At 36.6% G+C, this 18,092-nt stretch overlaps 1 protein-coding gene across 3 annotated transcripts in view; it reads right to left on the bottom strand.

Annotated features, from left to right (window-relative positions):
• SCAF8 (SR-related CTD associated factor 8) overlaps nucleotides 1-18,092 on the bottom strand; it is a 180,916-nt gene that overhangs the window by 138,730 nt on the left and 24,094 nt on the right. For 2 of the 3 annotated variants that reach the window (XM_088142318.1, XM_088142313.1), the window contains exons 8-17: nucleotides 17,183-17,265; nucleotides 14,435-14,549; nucleotides 11,503-11,634; nucleotides 11,031-11,143; nucleotides 10,718-10,911; nucleotides 8,676-8,776; nucleotides 8,184-8,297; nucleotides 5,586-5,742; nucleotides 4,391-4,521; nucleotides 387-531 (exon numbers count right to left, since the gene is read on the bottom strand). In XM_088142318.1, coding sequence (XP_087998444.1) covers nucleotides 387-531; nucleotides 4,391-4,521; nucleotides 5,586-5,742; nucleotides 8,184-8,297; nucleotides 8,676-8,776; nucleotides 10,718-10,911; nucleotides 11,031-11,143; nucleotides 11,503-11,634; nucleotides 14,435-14,549; nucleotides 17,183-17,265 — 1,285 coding nt within the window. The remainder of the gene's footprint in view (nucleotides 1-386; nucleotides 532-4,390; nucleotides 4,522-5,585; nucleotides 5,743-8,183; nucleotides 8,298-8,675; nucleotides 8,777-10,717; nucleotides 10,912-11,030; nucleotides 11,144-11,502; nucleotides 11,635-14,434; nucleotides 14,550-17,182; nucleotides 17,266-18,092) is intronic. The other variant, XM_088142328.1, reaches the window with a different exon arrangement.

The following is an 18,092-nucleotide window of genomic DNA, read 5'->3' as shown; positions in this document are numbered from 1 at the left end:
GGCCCACTGAATTAAATGAGGTTTACTGCCACTTCACTGTGCAAATAGATGATTATGGATTAAATTAATATTTTAAAAATAAGTAGAGTCATAGATTCATAAAGTTGAAAGGGACCCTTTAAGCCACTGAATCTGACTCCTTGTGTACCATATTGAAGCATTACCAACAGATGAAATAAACACAACTTTGGGCCCTGCTTTGGCAGAGAGAGGACCAAAGCTTTTCTGGGGAACTATACAAAATTCTTAGCAAACTTAAACTTATAATAAATAAATAACAATGTCAATACACTTTGATGCATATTTATTTACTTTTTTTTTATCATATTCATGTAGCCACCCATCTCATATAAAGTGCATATTATAAAATGGAAATATAACTTTACCAGGAGGTGGTTGCGAAGGATTAAAGCTTGCTCTCAAGAATGGAGGTGGAGGAATTGCACCATAACCAGGTGGAGGGACAGACATTGTAACAGGAAATGCTGGTGGAACTAAACTAACAGTCGGCACAGTGGGCGCTACAGGAATCTGTTATAATGGGAAAAATATTCCTGGTGATCTTCAATACAAATTACATATATTATTTAAAAATATAATATGCAGACTGAACTCTACTCTGACTGTACAATTAACATATTAAATCACCTTTCATTAAACTGAAATAGGGATGTGCAAAACATTCTGTGTACAGATCAGGCAATATTGATTAGCCTGTTTCAGGACCAAAGTACCTATGCTTCATCCATGTGCAGGCCTAGAACACTTTTTATTTCGTCTGTACAGGGACCTGGAGCTTATGCATTTTAACAGAAGTAGTCTAGGATGGGAGACAGCAGGGAAAAGGAAACCCTGCAGTAGTGGTGGAGAGACAGTGTGCATGGTCAGATGGGTGGTGGGTGCAGGGTAGTAACATGGAAGGAAAGTGTATGGCAGCAGCCGAAAAATAGGACAGACCCATGCGTCAAATGGATACTAGGCAGCAATAGGGAAGGAAGCTTGGGAAGCTTGGGTGGGCTAGGTTGGTATGCCATACTTGAATTCAAGTGTTGCAGAAGCTAAGTGAAGGTGGAGAAGGTGCTGGGAAGACGAGTGTGTGGATGCACACAGAAGTCATGTACAGGTGGAGGAGAGAGACAGGCAAAAGCAACAGCCTTGCCCTACCTGCCCTTTAAAACTTCTCTAATTTGTCTCAATTAAATCCTGGATCAACCTAAATTATCTGGGATTCATTTTGGCTGATTCATGACCCATTCAAAATGTCTAACTGAACTTCTGAGCCAGAGTGTTTTTGGTCCATGCTTTTGCTTGGTTTTGTGCACACCCCTAAACTGAACAGCTGAAGCCCTTTAGTACTAGGTTGTCAGGCCTAGCCCAAGGAACTCCAAGAGACAATGCAAAATCAGTTCAGCTATGTTTATTAGCTACAACCTCTAGCAAGAATCTTCCCAGACTGAAACCCCAAGTCCCAAGTCAGCCAGCCACAACAGTGTGAATTCCTCAGGGAGGTGCCAGTCTCATCCTCTTGTAGTTCCCACGCTCTCGTGGCGAGCTAAGAAAATGCTTATCCCCCTGAGCCTGGCCTTCATAATTCCATTCCATCACATAGGTAAAGTTATTGTCTTTTCTTTTTCTTTTTTTTAGCATTCCTATAAAGGTTTGCCCCACTGTTCCACCTATTTTTATGACCCTGGGATGAAAAAGGGACTAGGGACTAAGGGGCTTGTTCAAGTTCCAATTGTTTTTTAGAATGAAATATTAAGCATGTTGAACTTTGTCCTTCACAATATGGAACACTTGAGCTGTTTTGAGGTCGGTTGCATTAGAATATAACCAATTGAGAACATTCTTATGCAAGATTTCAAACTGGGTTGTTTTGCTCCAAACTTCAAACATATTTCCCATTTTGTGCATATGCCTATACTGTAGATCCTCTATCAATTAAGTTAGTTAAAGAGAAAAATTATACTTAATGAAACTTCTATCATTCTGCTAATATGCTATATAAACTTTTCCAAGTTAAATGGAAATGTTAGCAACACTGACAATCCTCCTTAGTAAAATAAGCTTAGTTCTATGTATAATTTGAAGTTAATCTACACAATTAGTTCCTTAAACTGTTTTCTAGTAAGGTTAATTTATTTATTAATTAACAATATGAATTTATTGTATAAAATAAGACTATAATCTTCTTCACAATTATTTGAGAATAAATCTGACTGAACTCAATGGTAGATACAAGTAGATGGATATTTCTAAAACATAAATTTTAAAAAATGTACTATCTATAATAGGTGAATTCTTGTATTTATGAGCAGAATTCCTTTTATCACCCTGCAGGGTGCCACGGAAATGATCTTGGAGAAACTATCCAGAAATCATTAGGACAACAACAAGTACATAAGCATGCTTTGAGCCCAAAGCAAAGGGAAATTATTAGAAAGAGATTCAGATTGGCTGCCCCCTGATTCCCTCAGGTACAAGAGAGAGGGAAAGAAAACAGTAAATCTTACAAGATTCTAGTCTTTATCAATAAAGTATAAGTCTTCTTGTGGAATTTGTTTCCTGATCTGGAAACCCTGCAGGATTGACATGTCCTTCCCAAACTACTGTATACCACAACATGCCACGTCAAAAGGTCAGTGAACCATCAGAAAATCTATTAGGAGCCAACAGTCTAAAGCAGGATTCTCTCTTCCATGAACAAACAGATGTTCATGGGGGAGGAAGGAGCAACCTGTAATAAGACACCAGACAGGCTTGATTTCGTCAATGAGTCCCACCATGAAATATGAGACAGAAACAGACACCAATACTCCTGACTGCATTTTCTCTAGACGTTAACCTGGAATTTTAACTGTACAACCCACAAGAGTGTTGCTATCATGCTGGAGGTCAAACAGCAGGGAGGTGGAGAAGATCCAGACTGTATGGAGAAGCATCTTGGGAAGGAGATTTACTTGTAGTTATTTCTGAGAAGCCAAGCTTTAGCAATCAGGCCTGACCAGCACTGGCTCTGCTTAGATAAGGGCTGGGAGTTTTCATTCTAAGAGCCTCTTCCTGAGATCAGTCAAGTAACTGAACACATTTTAGGAGAACCCAACCTTATATAATAGTCCAAATCTTAAGTCAAGCCTTGCTGGCCTTCCAGAAACTCATCCCTTTGCTCAGACCTGACACTTACTTCCCTGCTCAAGTAATCTAATTGCCTATTAGGAACTTCAGACTGGGTTGGAACAATTATTTTTCTCTATGGATACCTGTGCAAATAGTTCTGCTTATCTTTTGCCTTGTTAACAGCTACAAGCCAAAGCCATCTTATAAAAGAATGCAATTTTTTTTTCTCTTCTAGAGGGCAGTAGAAGATTTAATTAACTTTTGTTATAAGATATTAAATGTTGGTTGAACATTAGGCAAAACAACTTAATCGCAAAAGCAATCTGATCGTCGAAACAATTATTGGAGTAAGGGGCTAATGGTAGAAATGAATGCTTTATTTCTCAGAGGCTTAACAAACTCATTTGCACACTTATTTAGGAGGATAAGGAAATTCCAAAATTGCACCCCTGGAAATTGGACTTTCTGGACTAAATCTGTCAACTCTCAATATCACTCTTGGCTATTTTGCCTTTGAATTTCAGCCATGTGATCAAGGAGGTGCTCTGGAGGCCACAAAAATGGGAAGCTGGGACATGTATAGCTTGCACGTTGCCATAGAATAGCAGATAGGAAGGGCAAAGTACAACCACTTCTGTCTTTTCAGTGTAGTAGCACTCCTGTCTTTTAAGCTCAGCCCCAGCTTTTTAATAGTTGACAGAGAAATGAACTTCCAAAAAAAGAGAAGTATTTCCAGATAATCACATTTCATTTTCTTTGCAAATTCTCTCTCTCCTATGCTTGCTTTACAGTAGATTTATCAATCAATTCCCAAAATCACTCTGGGTCAATTTAAAGATGTTAAATTTTGAGTGACTTACTATATGGGGGAAGGAAATCATAGCAGTCCTTTTAAGGCAACTTACCCTGGTATCATTCCCAAGCTCCTGCTGCCTCTTACTTTTGCTTGTTGGGATAATTCTTTACTAGCTGAGAGCTTCCTTAGGAAGCAACCAACATGGAATGTTTCTGAGATGTCTGAATGGGGTTCTTTGTTCCATGTGTGAAACCAACACATTTTCTGTTTTGTGCATACTTACTTCAGAGAGTTGTCCACAACAAAAGAAAAAAAAAAGTCCCAACAAGTTGCAAAAATTACTGCCACTGAGAAGATATAAGAAGATATGACACACTACTATCTGACACCAAAGTAGAGTTGTCAACCAATCAATAATCTGAATGTCCTTCCCTACTGGAAGAAAAGTGTGGACAGAAAATGAAATACAATACTAACCTGTAACATAGTGACAGACTGCGTGTAAGTTTCTGTCTGTGTTGTGACAGCTGCAGTTTTGTCAACTGTTGCACTCTGGGTTATCTGCACACTCTCTTTTACAGTCTCCGAACTCCTTGTAGTTTCCCATTCTAAAGAAACAGCAACAGATCAGTGTTTTGAAAAGAATATTAGAAGAAAATAAGCATTTGCTCTACTAGCCATGATACCTACATTTTTGCAGTGAGTGGAGATTGGAAATGTATTCAGAAAAACTGTCTGGAAATAGCACATAGAGCAAAAGAGAAATTGTTGTATTTTGTAGCTCTTGAAATTTACAATTAAATAGCTAATTAAGCAGCAGAACCTCCAAACCACAGTGGTTTCTCTATACCACTCTGATATCTCTGAACATCTGGGAAAAATCGATTTTCTGAATCTTCCCAAATGTACTAATCATGTCTTATAAAGTTACTCCTACTCAATATATCTACAGTAGCAAAAAAAGGTTACTCATTTATGATGGAGAGTCAATGCTATCCTAGATTTACAACCTTGGATTAATAATATGTTTGCTCTGGTTCTTTAACAGTGTAATAGAAAGACTTATCAATATTACTGTGTTTGGTCGAGCTTTAATGCTGTGTTTAAAAACTGTTTTTAATATGCATCATTACATGTGCAATATTTGGATCTACAGCAACTCTGGGGGATTTCGATCTGAGTATTTTACTGCTCTAGATAATATATTTTTGTCATATTTTTCTTTTCTTTGTATCTTTTTCTTGTTTCTTTCTGTATATCAAACCAAACCAAACCAAACCAAACCCCTCAGTTTCTGGCAAAGCATTATTTGGTAAGTAGCAACTGATTTCTCCTATTTATAAATTCTCTAGAATTCTGAACTAAGGATAGATCTATACTAAATCTTAAGTAATATATTCTATGAGATTTATTGAATTAGTAAATAAGTTTCTTTTGTACAGCAAATATCTTAGTTGAAGACAGAAATTTTCTAGAGACATCACAAACTGGAACTGTGATTCAGCTTGACTGCCAACAGCCAGCCTACCTCTTAAATAGCCTGAGAACAAGAACACTTGCCATTATCTTGCTGGTGTGCACATTTAGATTATTGGAAACACATTTCTCTGAAACAAAATATGAAAAAATGAAAATAAAGTTTTAATTACAAAGCATTTTAAACTGTCCTTACCACTATTTACTGTTTCTTGGTCAATCATTCCTCCTTCTGCAAAGCCATCTAAATCATCCAGTTTAACTTTTTCCCAGGGTATATATGATACTCCAAGATCCACATCCCAAAACTGTTTGTATTCAGTTTTCACCCCTTTGTTTAAAGCCCATGCAATCTGAAAATAAAATAAATTCAGTGGTGGTGGAAATAAAAATACAGTAATCTCTACAAAGCATCATAGCATTCTGTTTATTTTTAAATAGCCTAATCAACAATCCATTTGCTGAACAAGACACCACTTGCAAAACAGAAAAACCCAATGATGTAATGATATCTAATTTTTATATGACATTAAAGGATTATTTCCTCATGAAATTTCCTTCTTTTTATAGGAAAGGAGTTATCAAAGTTATGTAGCACAGAAAAAAAGGCCTTCTTTGATCTATGAAGAATGTTGCTGTGCTTGTCTTAAATTCTTCCAATATGTCAGCTTTTACTGATATAGATGTCACAGCAGTAAAGTGTTTGAAAGTTCTCAGTCCCAAAGAATTTGTACAATATTCTTCCCAACCTCAGGTTTACAGCCTACCCTAAAAATCTAATTAGTTATGTTTTATTATTTTGCAGGACAAGCCTTTTTCTCTCTAATGACATTTTGTACATTCCATATATTTTAAGCTTTTCCTTTTCTATTTTTGATAACATCTCCATTTAATCTGAGTCACTGCCTTAGTATTGCCTTCAGATGAATTCTTTCCCAGGAGTATTTTCTTTTTTCCTAGCAATATAAACATTAAAATCTATACAACATATACTTGGATACAGGAATTTGTGCAGAGACTTATTTATTATATTTATATCCTGCCACAATCCCACAGTCTGCTGATGCAATGAGAGGTAAGTAGGAGCTTCTCCTATTGCTCTGGGAAAGACTTGAACCTGAGCACTTACCTGTGCTAAGTAAGCTTCACTATTCATCTTTCACCTGCGCTGCAGCTATTGCTTCTGCTGCTTCATCTCCCAGAGGCCCATCACAAACCAAGGGGCTGCCTGGGATCAGCCAGCAGAGTGAGGCCATTCAGGAGCAAATTCATCAAGGGCCTGAGTCACTTGTTGTTACCAGTGGTGAGGCAATTGATGGATTCACCAGTCAGTTGTTGGGAAAATCCCAAAGCAATGCTGGAAACTGTTTAGATCCATAAAACACCTGTGGCAGACAATCCAAATGGATCTGACTATGGATATCACAAGCTACAGTCAAAGGAAATGGTCTGACTATGACAAAGGGGGGATAGTAATACCTTCCACATGCAGATCACAAGACAATTGCTCCAAAGCAAAAATTAGGTCTAATTTATAGACATCTATGTGTGCAGTTCTGAGTTTACCTGGAACAAACCCATGGTTGCTATGGAACTCATGAGCTTTCCAAACCCCCATTATATGGAGGTTGAAATCCCCCAATACCCACAGGCAGAGGAAACTCAACCATCAGCCCAACAACCAGGTCCAGGAACCCTGGAAAGGATCCAGGTGGGCAGCAGGGCAACTGGTATGGCAATAGGACCCCTAGTTTGTCTCTACGGCCCAACCTAACACAAAGGCAGTCACACCCTGCAACCTTCAAAACAATGATCCTGATCACAGACAATATATTATATCAATGCCACCCCATCTCCCTGGCCCTGGTACTCAGGCTGATGCAGGACCCAAAACCTGGCCGGGCAAATTTATGAAAGAAGGGCATTGCTACTATCATGCATCTAGATTTGAGTAATGCATGCCAGATCTACCTATCCATCCATCACCAGATCATGAATGGATGCAGCTTTATTACAGACAGATCTGCTGTTTACCAGCAACACCATGAAGCCAAGTACCCTGACAATTTGACCATCAGGTCCCCAGGATAGGGCTACTGGGTTGGAAAAAGAGACTACCACAAATCATGTGCCCTTTGAAATAGTCAACCCAGTGTCTTCCACCATATTGCCCCTGGCCTGAAAACACTGGTATATGGCACATGTATTCTATACCCTCCCCATTCCAACCATCCTGCTCACCTAAGGCCAGGACTGGTTTCATCCCAATTCTCACCATATAAAAGTCTTTCCTACCCAAACTATGCATGGAGTTAGCAATCTGGCAACATACTCAGCCCACCTCCTAGCCAAACACTACTTACACCCTACACAGCACATTCCAATTCCCAACAACCTCCAACACATTCTACTCCCTTCTACATGATTTGAAGATAAGTACAGTAGACAGAGACTTTCCCATTGGTCCTGGACATTACTTCCTCACCTCCTGACCCACATTCTTCTATTACTATTATTTAGATTTATGTCCCACCATTCTTCTTGCAAACTGATCAGTTTAGTACCATAACAACCCTATGAGATAGGTTGAGCCAAGAGAGAAGCATAGTGACTTATTCAAGTCAACCAGTAAGTTTCTATGGCTCAGGATGGATTTGAATCTGGCTTTCCACAGTTCTAGTCCAAAACCTTAATCACTACTATACAATGATTTTCTTTCATTATATATAAGATCACATGACTATGACAATAAACTATAATTCATACTGCAGACAGGCAAGACTACTGAATGTACCTTAATAATTTTAGATCCAATTTTATAGGATCCAGAGCTTAATTTCTGAAGAGCACGATAAGCATCTTGCCTATGCACCATACAGACATAAGCACAACCTCTGGGAGGGATCATCTATAAAACAAAACCAAAACAAACAAGTAAAATTAAAACAGAAATTAATGATTGAGTTTCAGAAACATCCATTGCAGGAATGGAGTATCAGCAACCCCAATTTATATTCATTCTTATATTCTTTTATGTCACACCCCATGGTATTCTAAATGATTTTTTGAAATTCAGAAGGAATGTTTCAAGTGGCACAAATGGAGTAACAAAAAATATATTGTTGTGTGAGCATACTTTATTTATATTTCTCTGGATCCAGCCACACAAACTCTAGGTACTCTTACTTAAAGTAAATAATATACAGCTTCCTCTTATTTAAAGTAAAGAGTATATGAAAACTCAAAATTAACATTCTTTTTTAAAGTTACAGATTATTTTACTTACGTTTATGGATTCTATTTGTCCAAATTCTTCAAATAAATTGGTTAAATCTTGCTGAGTGGCCTTCTTGTCCACTTGACCAACCCAAAGCGTGGTACTGCAGACTGCCATGACAAGTTATAATGACCAAGTTTTATATTTTATTTATATAATTTGTCACTTATCATCATTAAAACTGCAATCATTTACTGTCACAGAGTGAAAGCTGAAACAATTTATATCTTGCCCATATGTAGAAATCAATACAATTATTTAATTTAAAGCAATGGAAACAGAGAGCCTTAAGTGAGTTTCAACAAGCTTCCAAGAAGCAAATAGCAGGATAACAAAATCCTGAGACACTGACTGCTTATGACAGATACATATAAACAAAAATATTCTAATGCACATTAAAAAAAGTGGAGATGTGGTGAGTTAAGAATACAGAAATAATGTAGATCCAGTTACTATAACTAATGCAGTGATTAACAAAGGAGTGATACTCAATACTCGAACAGAATTATGTTTTAATTAGGAGGTGATCCCATGAAGGAGTGGCAATTTATCAACTTCCAGTCTCTTCTTGAGGCTTCTCCAACAAGTTATGGAAAAAAGAATACAACCCCCCACCCCAGAAAAAAATGGCAAAATTATCTAGAAGAACATGGAAAGCTATAATGGACATACCACTGAATATTTAATTAATATGAGCAACTGCAGAGAGATTTATTCAGCTTCTTGCAATATGTAATGCAATATATTTTAAAAAGTGTTTTAATTAATATTAAATGTTATCTTAACAAAACATGGATTACTGCAATAAAAACAACATACATTTATATCAAATCTTTCACAAATTTTTGGGCAAAAATTTTGTGTGTATGTATTAAATTAACTGTGCGTATATTATTAAAATATTAATTCTGTGCAGACAAACTAACAAAATGGATAGAAATGGACAAATAACTAAACCTAGAAAATTTCAAATGTAATCTGAAGAATATTTATTCCATAATAAAACATTCTTCTACCTTTTTGGCACACATCAACAACTTGAGGCCCAGAAATAGTGAGCAGCTCTTAGTTGTTCTCTAGGTTGCTTCAGAAACCCAGGGAGTCTCACCAAATTTAACAGTACTATTCAGGAGACTGCCCATCAGCTGGGGTGGCAGGAACCAAAACCACCTTGATCTGGATCACTGTAAGAGGGTTTTAACATCCTTTCTCCAGAAGACCCATGAAGACATGGTCTCTAAAGATACAACTGTCATTTTCTTCTCTCAGTTACTGGCAAAGAAGTAACAATCCTGATTAGGACAGCTACAGTGGGGGAAGATTTTTTGCGTGGGGGGGAGAAGCGAATGAAATATATTTGATTTTCCCTAAAGCTATTTATATGGATTGGTACTCCTATACTTCCTCAAGTATTATGACATTGTCTGCAAATGGTCTTTAAGGTTAGTAATAACACCTTGCTTAGTTCTGCCTCTCCAATTCCTCCCTGCTTTATAGATTCTATATTCTAGAATCTATATAGATTCTAGATTCTATAAAGCTGTGGTTCCCAAACTTGTCTATGCCCCACAGCTCTAGGAAACATTTGATTAATGTTCGCACCCCCTACAAAAGTAGTATTATATTAGAAGATGAAGAAGTCTAGTTTCTAATGTGGGTGAACAAATTGAACTTAAAAAAAAAATTACAGATTATATAATTGTTGCACCCCATAAAGATTTATAGAGCATAAAATTGTTGCACACCCTGAAACTCCATCTCGCACCCCCTGGGAACCCTTGCTATAAAGTGTAATCTCAGAAGTCAACTGCCCTGCCTACTACAGTGTAGCATGCTGAAATTTATCCAAAGAACAATTTCAGGAGTGATAATGCAACTTTAATGAAACGTAATACAGACGCTGAGATTCTCAGACCAGAATGAAAATGTACTACAAATAATTCAGAAAATGTCCAGAAAGATAATAAAATAAAGCCTTTTGTGATTGGCTGATCGCATGCACTGTTTATTTTGTTATTAGAAATTGCAAACTGAAACCAGGTAATACCTACCACTTAGTGTTTTTGATCGTATAGGAGGTAACCCTTTTTTCTGTCGTTCTTTTTCCCTTTCTCTAGCTCTTCTTTCACTTGAGTATGATCTCGAAGACTTCCTCTTTCTTTCTCTTGATCTAGAACGTGAACGCTTCCTGTGTTTACGCTTTCGAGAACCAGACCGTGATCTTGACCTTCTTTTTCTTGGTGACCTATAAAATCATCAGTTAAATTATGTTAATGGAAAACATAGCATTCCATAAGAAAAACAAAATTTGGGTTTTAAGCATTAAGACAAATATGCCTGCTGGATTAATAAAGTTACAAAAACCTTGAACGTGATCTTGAGCGTGTTCGTGATCTTGAAAGAACTGCTGGTTTCTTTTCTTCTTGCTCGAAGACTTCTTGTTCTACAACCTCTTGGGCTTCATCTATATCCATGTCCTAAATATAGAGGAAATGAGATACTAACAGATTGGAAAATATATTTGTTCTTATCTATATGCACAAAATACAATCTTCAGATTTGCTTATGGAGCACTTCTTTTCTGATATATTTCTGAATACACCCATACGCTCTAGGAGAAACCTCTTACTCAGAATATCTTGGTGTACACTTACTGTGCTCATGGACAGAGCATACTGCTCTCCAAGTTATTATGATGTCAAAACTAATGTTAATTATCTATGTTCACAGTATATAGCTGTTCAGGAGAATTCTGACTACAGATAGTGTATAGCCTTTATTTTACAACTTTGTGATCTACTAAATTCATAATTTATATAGAAATATTGAATTTTACCTGTTGTTGAACATCCATTGAATTGTCAAGCTTTGTTTCCACTTCTAAAAACTGTTGGTGACTACTGTCTTGTGAAGGTGATGCTGAATGCTCAGAACCAAAATTTTCTTCTTGAGTTTCCTCAGGGCTTACCTGCAGTGAAGAATGTTTACATTATGTTTTTAACCTGAAATTCTGTATTGTAACACATTGTATACATAAAATTGCATAATCACTGAAATTATAATTTTTACTTTATTAACTATATTCATCTTTGATACATTATAATCCAAACTAGCTAACAGTGGCACTTGATTAGAAAGCTGCAGTATAAATATTTTTCCTTATTTTTTTTCTAAAAGTCAATAAATGCAATTGTACATTTGCATTAATCTATTACAAATGGTGGTACTATATAAGAGTTCTGGAGGAAACGGATTATCTGGATCCCTTCCAGTCAGGTTTTAGGCCCGGTTATGGAACAGAAATGGCATTGGTCGCACTTATGGATGATCTCTGGCGGGAGCGGGATGGTGGAAGTGCGACCATCCTTGCTCTCCTTGATCTCTCAGCGGCTTTCAACACCGTATTCTGTTGGGACGACTCAGGGAATTGGGGGTGGGCCGCACAGTATTGTGCTGGTTCACCTCCTTTCTTCAGAGCCAATCCCAATCGGTGGTGATAGGGAGCGAGAGGTCCCATCCTCAGTCCCTCCTTTGTGGGGTGCCGCAGGGTTCGGTTCTCTCCCCACTCCTTTTTAACATCTACATGAAACCACTGGGCAAGATCATCCGCCATCATGGGATGAGGTATCATTAATATACAGATGATACTCAATTATACATCTCCATCCCAGGTGAAGTAAGTGATGCCGTGACCGCCCTTTCGCGGTGCCTAGAAGCTGTAAGGGTCTGGATGGGAAACAACAGGCTTCAGCTGAACTCTGGTAAGATGGAGTGGCTGTGGGTTAATGGCTCCTCTGTATATGGGACTCTGTCATCTTTGGTGCTGGACGGGGTAGCACTGCCTCAGACAAACCCAGTGCGTAATCTGGGGGTCCTCCTAGACTCACAGCTCCTGCTTGAAGAGCAGGTGGCAGCTGTGGCAAGGAGGGCCTTTGCACAACCTTCCCAGATCAGGATTCCCTTCGAAGAGTCACTCATGCCCTTGTTCTCTCCCAGACAGACTACTGCAATGCACTCTACATGGGGCTATCCTTGAAGAGTATTCGGAAGCTACAGCTGGTCCAGAATGCAGCTGCACAGGCTATTTTTGGAGCCCCAAGGAGGGCCCATGTAACACCACTGCTCCGCAAGCTGCATTGGGTACCAGTTTGCTTCCGGGTCCAATTCAAGGTGTTGGTTATACCTTTAAAGCCCTACATGGGATGGGACCAGGTTACCTAAGGGACCGCCTCTCCCCTATGACTTCAACCCGTCCCACCCGATCACACAGAGAGGGCATGCTTCAGACCCCCTCAATAAAAGAACTCTGATTAGCGGGGCCCTGAAGTCGGGACTTCTCTGTGGTAGCCCCTGCTCTTTGGAACATTCTGCCCCTGGAGATGCAATCGGCCCCCTCACTCCTGGCCTTCCGTAGGGCTTTGAAGACCTGGTTCTGCCACTTGGCCTGGGGTGGGGAGAGAATACTTCAAACATGGAGGTGGCTAGCCCCATAGAGGCCTGCTGTCTTCAGCCCCAGATTTTTCATCTTCTTGGACTCTCCTTTTCCTTTTTTTAGTAATGTTTTTAAATTTATGGTTTTAATGTTTTGTGTGAGTCACCCAGAGTTCCCCCATTGGGGGGAGATGAGCGGGGGAGAAATTTAATAAATAAATAAATAAAATAAACAATGACAATGTGCTTTTAATCAAAATCTTCTCTTACATATATAACTAATACAATATACTCATTAATATTTATTTGTTCCTACCTTTGCCCCAGTAGCGTCATATTATGAATTTTGCCATAATATGACTAAAGTCAGAGCTCCCTGGGATTCAATAACTAGCACATACAAGTTATGATATGGAATATATGTTTGGAATTTTGGATAATATCAACAAGCAAGCAAACAAGTGTGGTAAACTTTAGTCCTTTATTTCAAACCTCAGTATATATAGCACTACAGTGATTCTAAGTTCAAATAGATTGTTAAGATTAGAATTTAAAATGTAAATGTAAACAAAGTCTAAGCAAGTATTACACTGAACAAAAAAAAAGGGAAAAGAAGGGATAAAAAGTAGGATACAAATGAATAAATAGGATCACAGAAATTAAAGCTTTTTTAGTATTTCATTGATTGTAAATAATAACAAAGGCAGACTTATTTTTTTGTATTACTCAAAACTATATACATCAATAACAGACATAAATTCTCATAAATTCCTATTATTGAAATCCAACTTTATTTGCATTAATGATCAACATCTTTTTGATAAAGGCTTATAAAATGTTCTCATTCTAAAAAATCATCATATAATCTAATGTCACAGAGCTAGGAAGGGAGGGGAAGGGAAGAAGCTAATGCCAAGGGGGATTCAAGATGGCAAAACAAATGTATTTTTTATTTCTAAAGTAACATGGCTTTAGGTTTCTGAATGGTGTTTCCAAAATTCAGAAACCTAAAGCCATGTTGTTAGTTTAGAAATAAATTGTTTTCAATATTTCCAAAAGTTGTTTTTTATCCTGAGAGGGAAAAAGATCCAAGATAAAAGTATGGGTTTTTTTCCTGGTTTCATTATTTCTGGAAATTTTACAACTCCATATGTAGTATTTCTGTTCCTCTGAAAGCATAACTTTCAGACCAAAATTAAAGAATGTAAGAATATACAGAATGTTTTTAAGTTTAGCTGCCTTCTCCCTTGAATATATAAAGTTAGAAGCATAATCATATTGAAAAAAATGAGGAAAGAAGAATTAGCAACACATAGCCTAGAAGAAAAATAGCATACCTTTGGTGGCTGCTGATCTAGAAGCTGTTGGCGGAGATGTTCTAGGTTTTGTTGCTGTAGTTGTTCAGCTAGCTGATGAAAAAGTGAGTTGTTCACGGATTCAGATACAAGGGGCCTAAAATACATATTTAGTACAGTCACTCTATTGCTTACAGTAACAACCTTATAAATAAATTCAGAATTCATTATCTAATGAATATCACAGCTCTTTGTAGAACCACTAATGTTCTCTCGAAGTGTACTGAGAACAGGAAGGGACAAGAAGACTAGCTGGATCTAATGGGGTTATAATGGGATTCACACATTGCAGTAAGTCATAATGTACTTTATTTGGTATGGGGAGAACCCAACCACTGTGATTTTTAAACCATGGCTTATGACTTAAAATCTTAAGTGAAGCCATCCAACTGTTGTTGATTTAAGAAATTATGGTTAAATTATGGTTTATTCTTAATAAATCCTTTCTCCCTTCTTCCCACTCATATACCAGGCAGAAACAATTATTTTTGTGTTTGCTTTTGATAGCCAGCCAGAGAAAAAAAGAAAGAGAAATCTGCTGGTGAACCTTTAAACACTAATTGAAGGGAGACATTCAATATTTCCAATAGTTTGCAAGATCAGATTTAGGTGTATATAGATTTAGAAGGTTTAGTAGCAGTAGCAGTAGCAATAATAATAATAATAATAATAATAGAAACTCCTTAATGGACTCACTGGAATTCTTCGCCAGAATGTCACCCTGCTTTAGAGATCACTTACTAAAACGCTTTCATTTTAGTGAGATAGAAGAAGCCTGTCTCACCTTATATTACTTTCAACTGGAATACTTATACCAGTTCTGTGCTACAAAATTCTGAAGGAAGAGTACAAAGTCACAAAGTATTCTCTATCTGTTTGATGCTGTTTAGCCATTGTCCAGATTTCTACAGTCCAAGAGGTTTGGTCTGAATCTTAGTGTTTTGCATAGTGAAACTTCCAAAACTATTTCAGGTTTTGTTACCCCTAAAACACAGATCAGCAAACCACTTGAAGTTTTGTTTCTGTATAACTGGGGCCAGCCTGAAACAGGTTGGAAGAACTTTCAGGACACAATGATTTATTTTGCATTTGAAGCAAAAATGCATTTTCTATGTCATGCACACCCCAATCCCTAACTTGAGGCTTATGATGGAGGAACGCAGAGGGGAAGGCTGAAAATTACAGCAGTAAATGCTAAACAAATATCTATTATTATTATTATTATTATTATTATTATTATTATTATTATTATTATTAAATTTTTATCCCACTATGTGGTCAACTCAAGGTGCCAAACATACTTAATACTCCTGCCTATTTTCCCCACAACAACCCTGTGAATTGGGTTGGGCTGAAAGAGAGAGAGAGACTGGCCCAAAGTCACTCAGCCAGCTTTAATGCCTAAGGGAGGCCTAGAACTCACAGTCTCCTGGTTTCTAGGCCAGCACCTCATCCATTATACCAAAATGGCTCTCATAATGTATGACTTTTATTTATTTTCTGAAATATTAATCATTTTTCATATTCCAGAGATATGAAATATATAAATATATATTTATACATATGAACCAAAAACCTCATTACTGGAAGACATTATGGACTGATAGGTAATTCAGTTTATTAAAACCACACACACACACATACTTCTATTATGATCAATTTTGCACATGATCCTTTCTTTTCAATATAGCACTAAACATTTCCTAGTTACTACAGTTCCTGTTTCAACTAGAAAATTGTTTCCAGATTAAATAAAGCAAGAACCAAAACAATGATCTATAATTGGATCCTGACCCAGGTAACCGTAGTTTTCTACTTAACACATTATAAGAAATTATGGTTAATTAACCCAGGAAAGAATTGATCATTGCATAATGAGAAGGAATGAAATGCAGCAGCTTAAGGTTCTTGGCTTAATATGCAGATACCCAAGATCCAAATCTGGCTTATCTCTCTGCCTAACCTAATTTCAGGTGTCTAAAAATGAAATTTAGCTCGTCTAAGCCGTGTTCAGATTCTAATATAAGAGAAACAAAGAAAAAAAAATCAGTATGTAAAACTAAACTCATTTTATATTAAACTTTTTTTTATTAATTCTATGTAGGTGCCATTTAAAAACAAACTTTTAAACTTTAAGATTAACATTTGAAATATTTCACAATCATAAAAATTTTCCACATTTTAATATGGATAAAGCACCAAAAATTCCAACTAAGTTCCTTAGTACTTAACACTGGCTTTCAAACATAAAAAAAAAACCAAATGAACATGCAAGTAAAATAAAAGCTGTAAGAAAAGTAAAATGATTTAAGAATATTTTATTGAGATTAAAATCTACTGGACATCTCAAGTAAAGGAAGTCTAGCCTCTTTGGATAAATAAAACAAGAGCTTGTATCAGTGGTAACAAATTAAGTTATTTTGTCTTTTGTCCTTGACAACTCTGAAAAAAAATTAGAAAACTAAATAATTTATCTTTTAAATGATTTCCATAGCTTATTTTTCTCTAATGGAACCGCTTCAGTGTGCAGAGATGCGAGAGAGCAATTCCATCACCAGTCACCCTCACAAACGCTCCAAAACGATTCTGCATATCTGAGAAGCTTCTGGACCAGGATAGGCAATTACAATCAGGAAAAATCGGATTTAACTGCAGATTTACTTTCCAAATAAGTTCCAATTAAAATATAAAATGAAGTGCTTTCCAATCATAAAACAAATTAAGACTTACAGTTGAGAAGTTGGAGTTTCCTTTTTGGGCTCTTCATTCACATCAGCTTCTTCTCCAAAATCTCCAAACCTATCCATCAGCTTCTAGGAGCAAACAAATTATGTATTAAAAATGCACTACAGAACAAGAAAAAAAGTTTATTTAAAATCAAATATTTCTATCTATATTTGTTATATTAGATAAATTTTTGATGTTTTAGATATATATTTACTGCAATGAATGAACTATAATACCAGGATACCAATAATGCAAGGTATTCTTTCTAAAACAGTATCTTATGCCTTGCTTATATGTATTAGAGGAGACATAAAACAAACTCATAAATACAAAAACCAATCTGTTATCCATACTTAATCAGGTTTACATTTAAACTGGATTATCTATATGTACATCAAAAAACATATCTTCCAGATTTGTGTTATTTTGATATACTAATATATAGGCCTCAGTGGATCAATTGAAACAGCCATATGAAAACCTATATAGTTACATTCCTTTATATGTCTGGGTAAGTGTTAAACCAGACTTTAATAAAACATCTTTATCAGATAGTAACTGTAAGTTCAGGGGGCCACAAAGAAAGAAACTCTGTTACTCACAACATTAGAAATGAGAAGATAGGGTTTGACAGAAAGCCAACCCTGAATCACTTAGAACCGCATGTTTAGTTCCCAATAGAAAATCAAGAGTTGCAAAAGGAGGACAAAACAGATCACGCTAATATTGGTCAACTGATTGTGAAAGAGAAAATTCATGACAGATGTTACATAGATAGAAGTATATTATTATTACTGTTACTATTTTATTCATTTAATTATGGTCAAGATAAAAACACAGAAGCACTGACAAATACAACAAAAACAGTGTATCAGTCATTATTTTTGTCCTTTTGAGTCAGTTTTTTTACTCC

Source organism: Python bivittatus, unplaced genomic scaffold (genome assembly GCF_059951505.1).
Source record: "Python bivittatus isolate LINGU-HERP-01145 unplaced genomic scaffold, Pbiv_v1 ctg000020_np1212, whole genome shotgun sequence".
In the NCBI taxonomy this organism is placed as follows: Eukaryota; Metazoa; Chordata; class Lepidosauria; order Squamata; family Pythonidae; genus Python; species Python bivittatus.
This window is presented reverse-complemented; position numbering and strand designations above follow the sequence as displayed.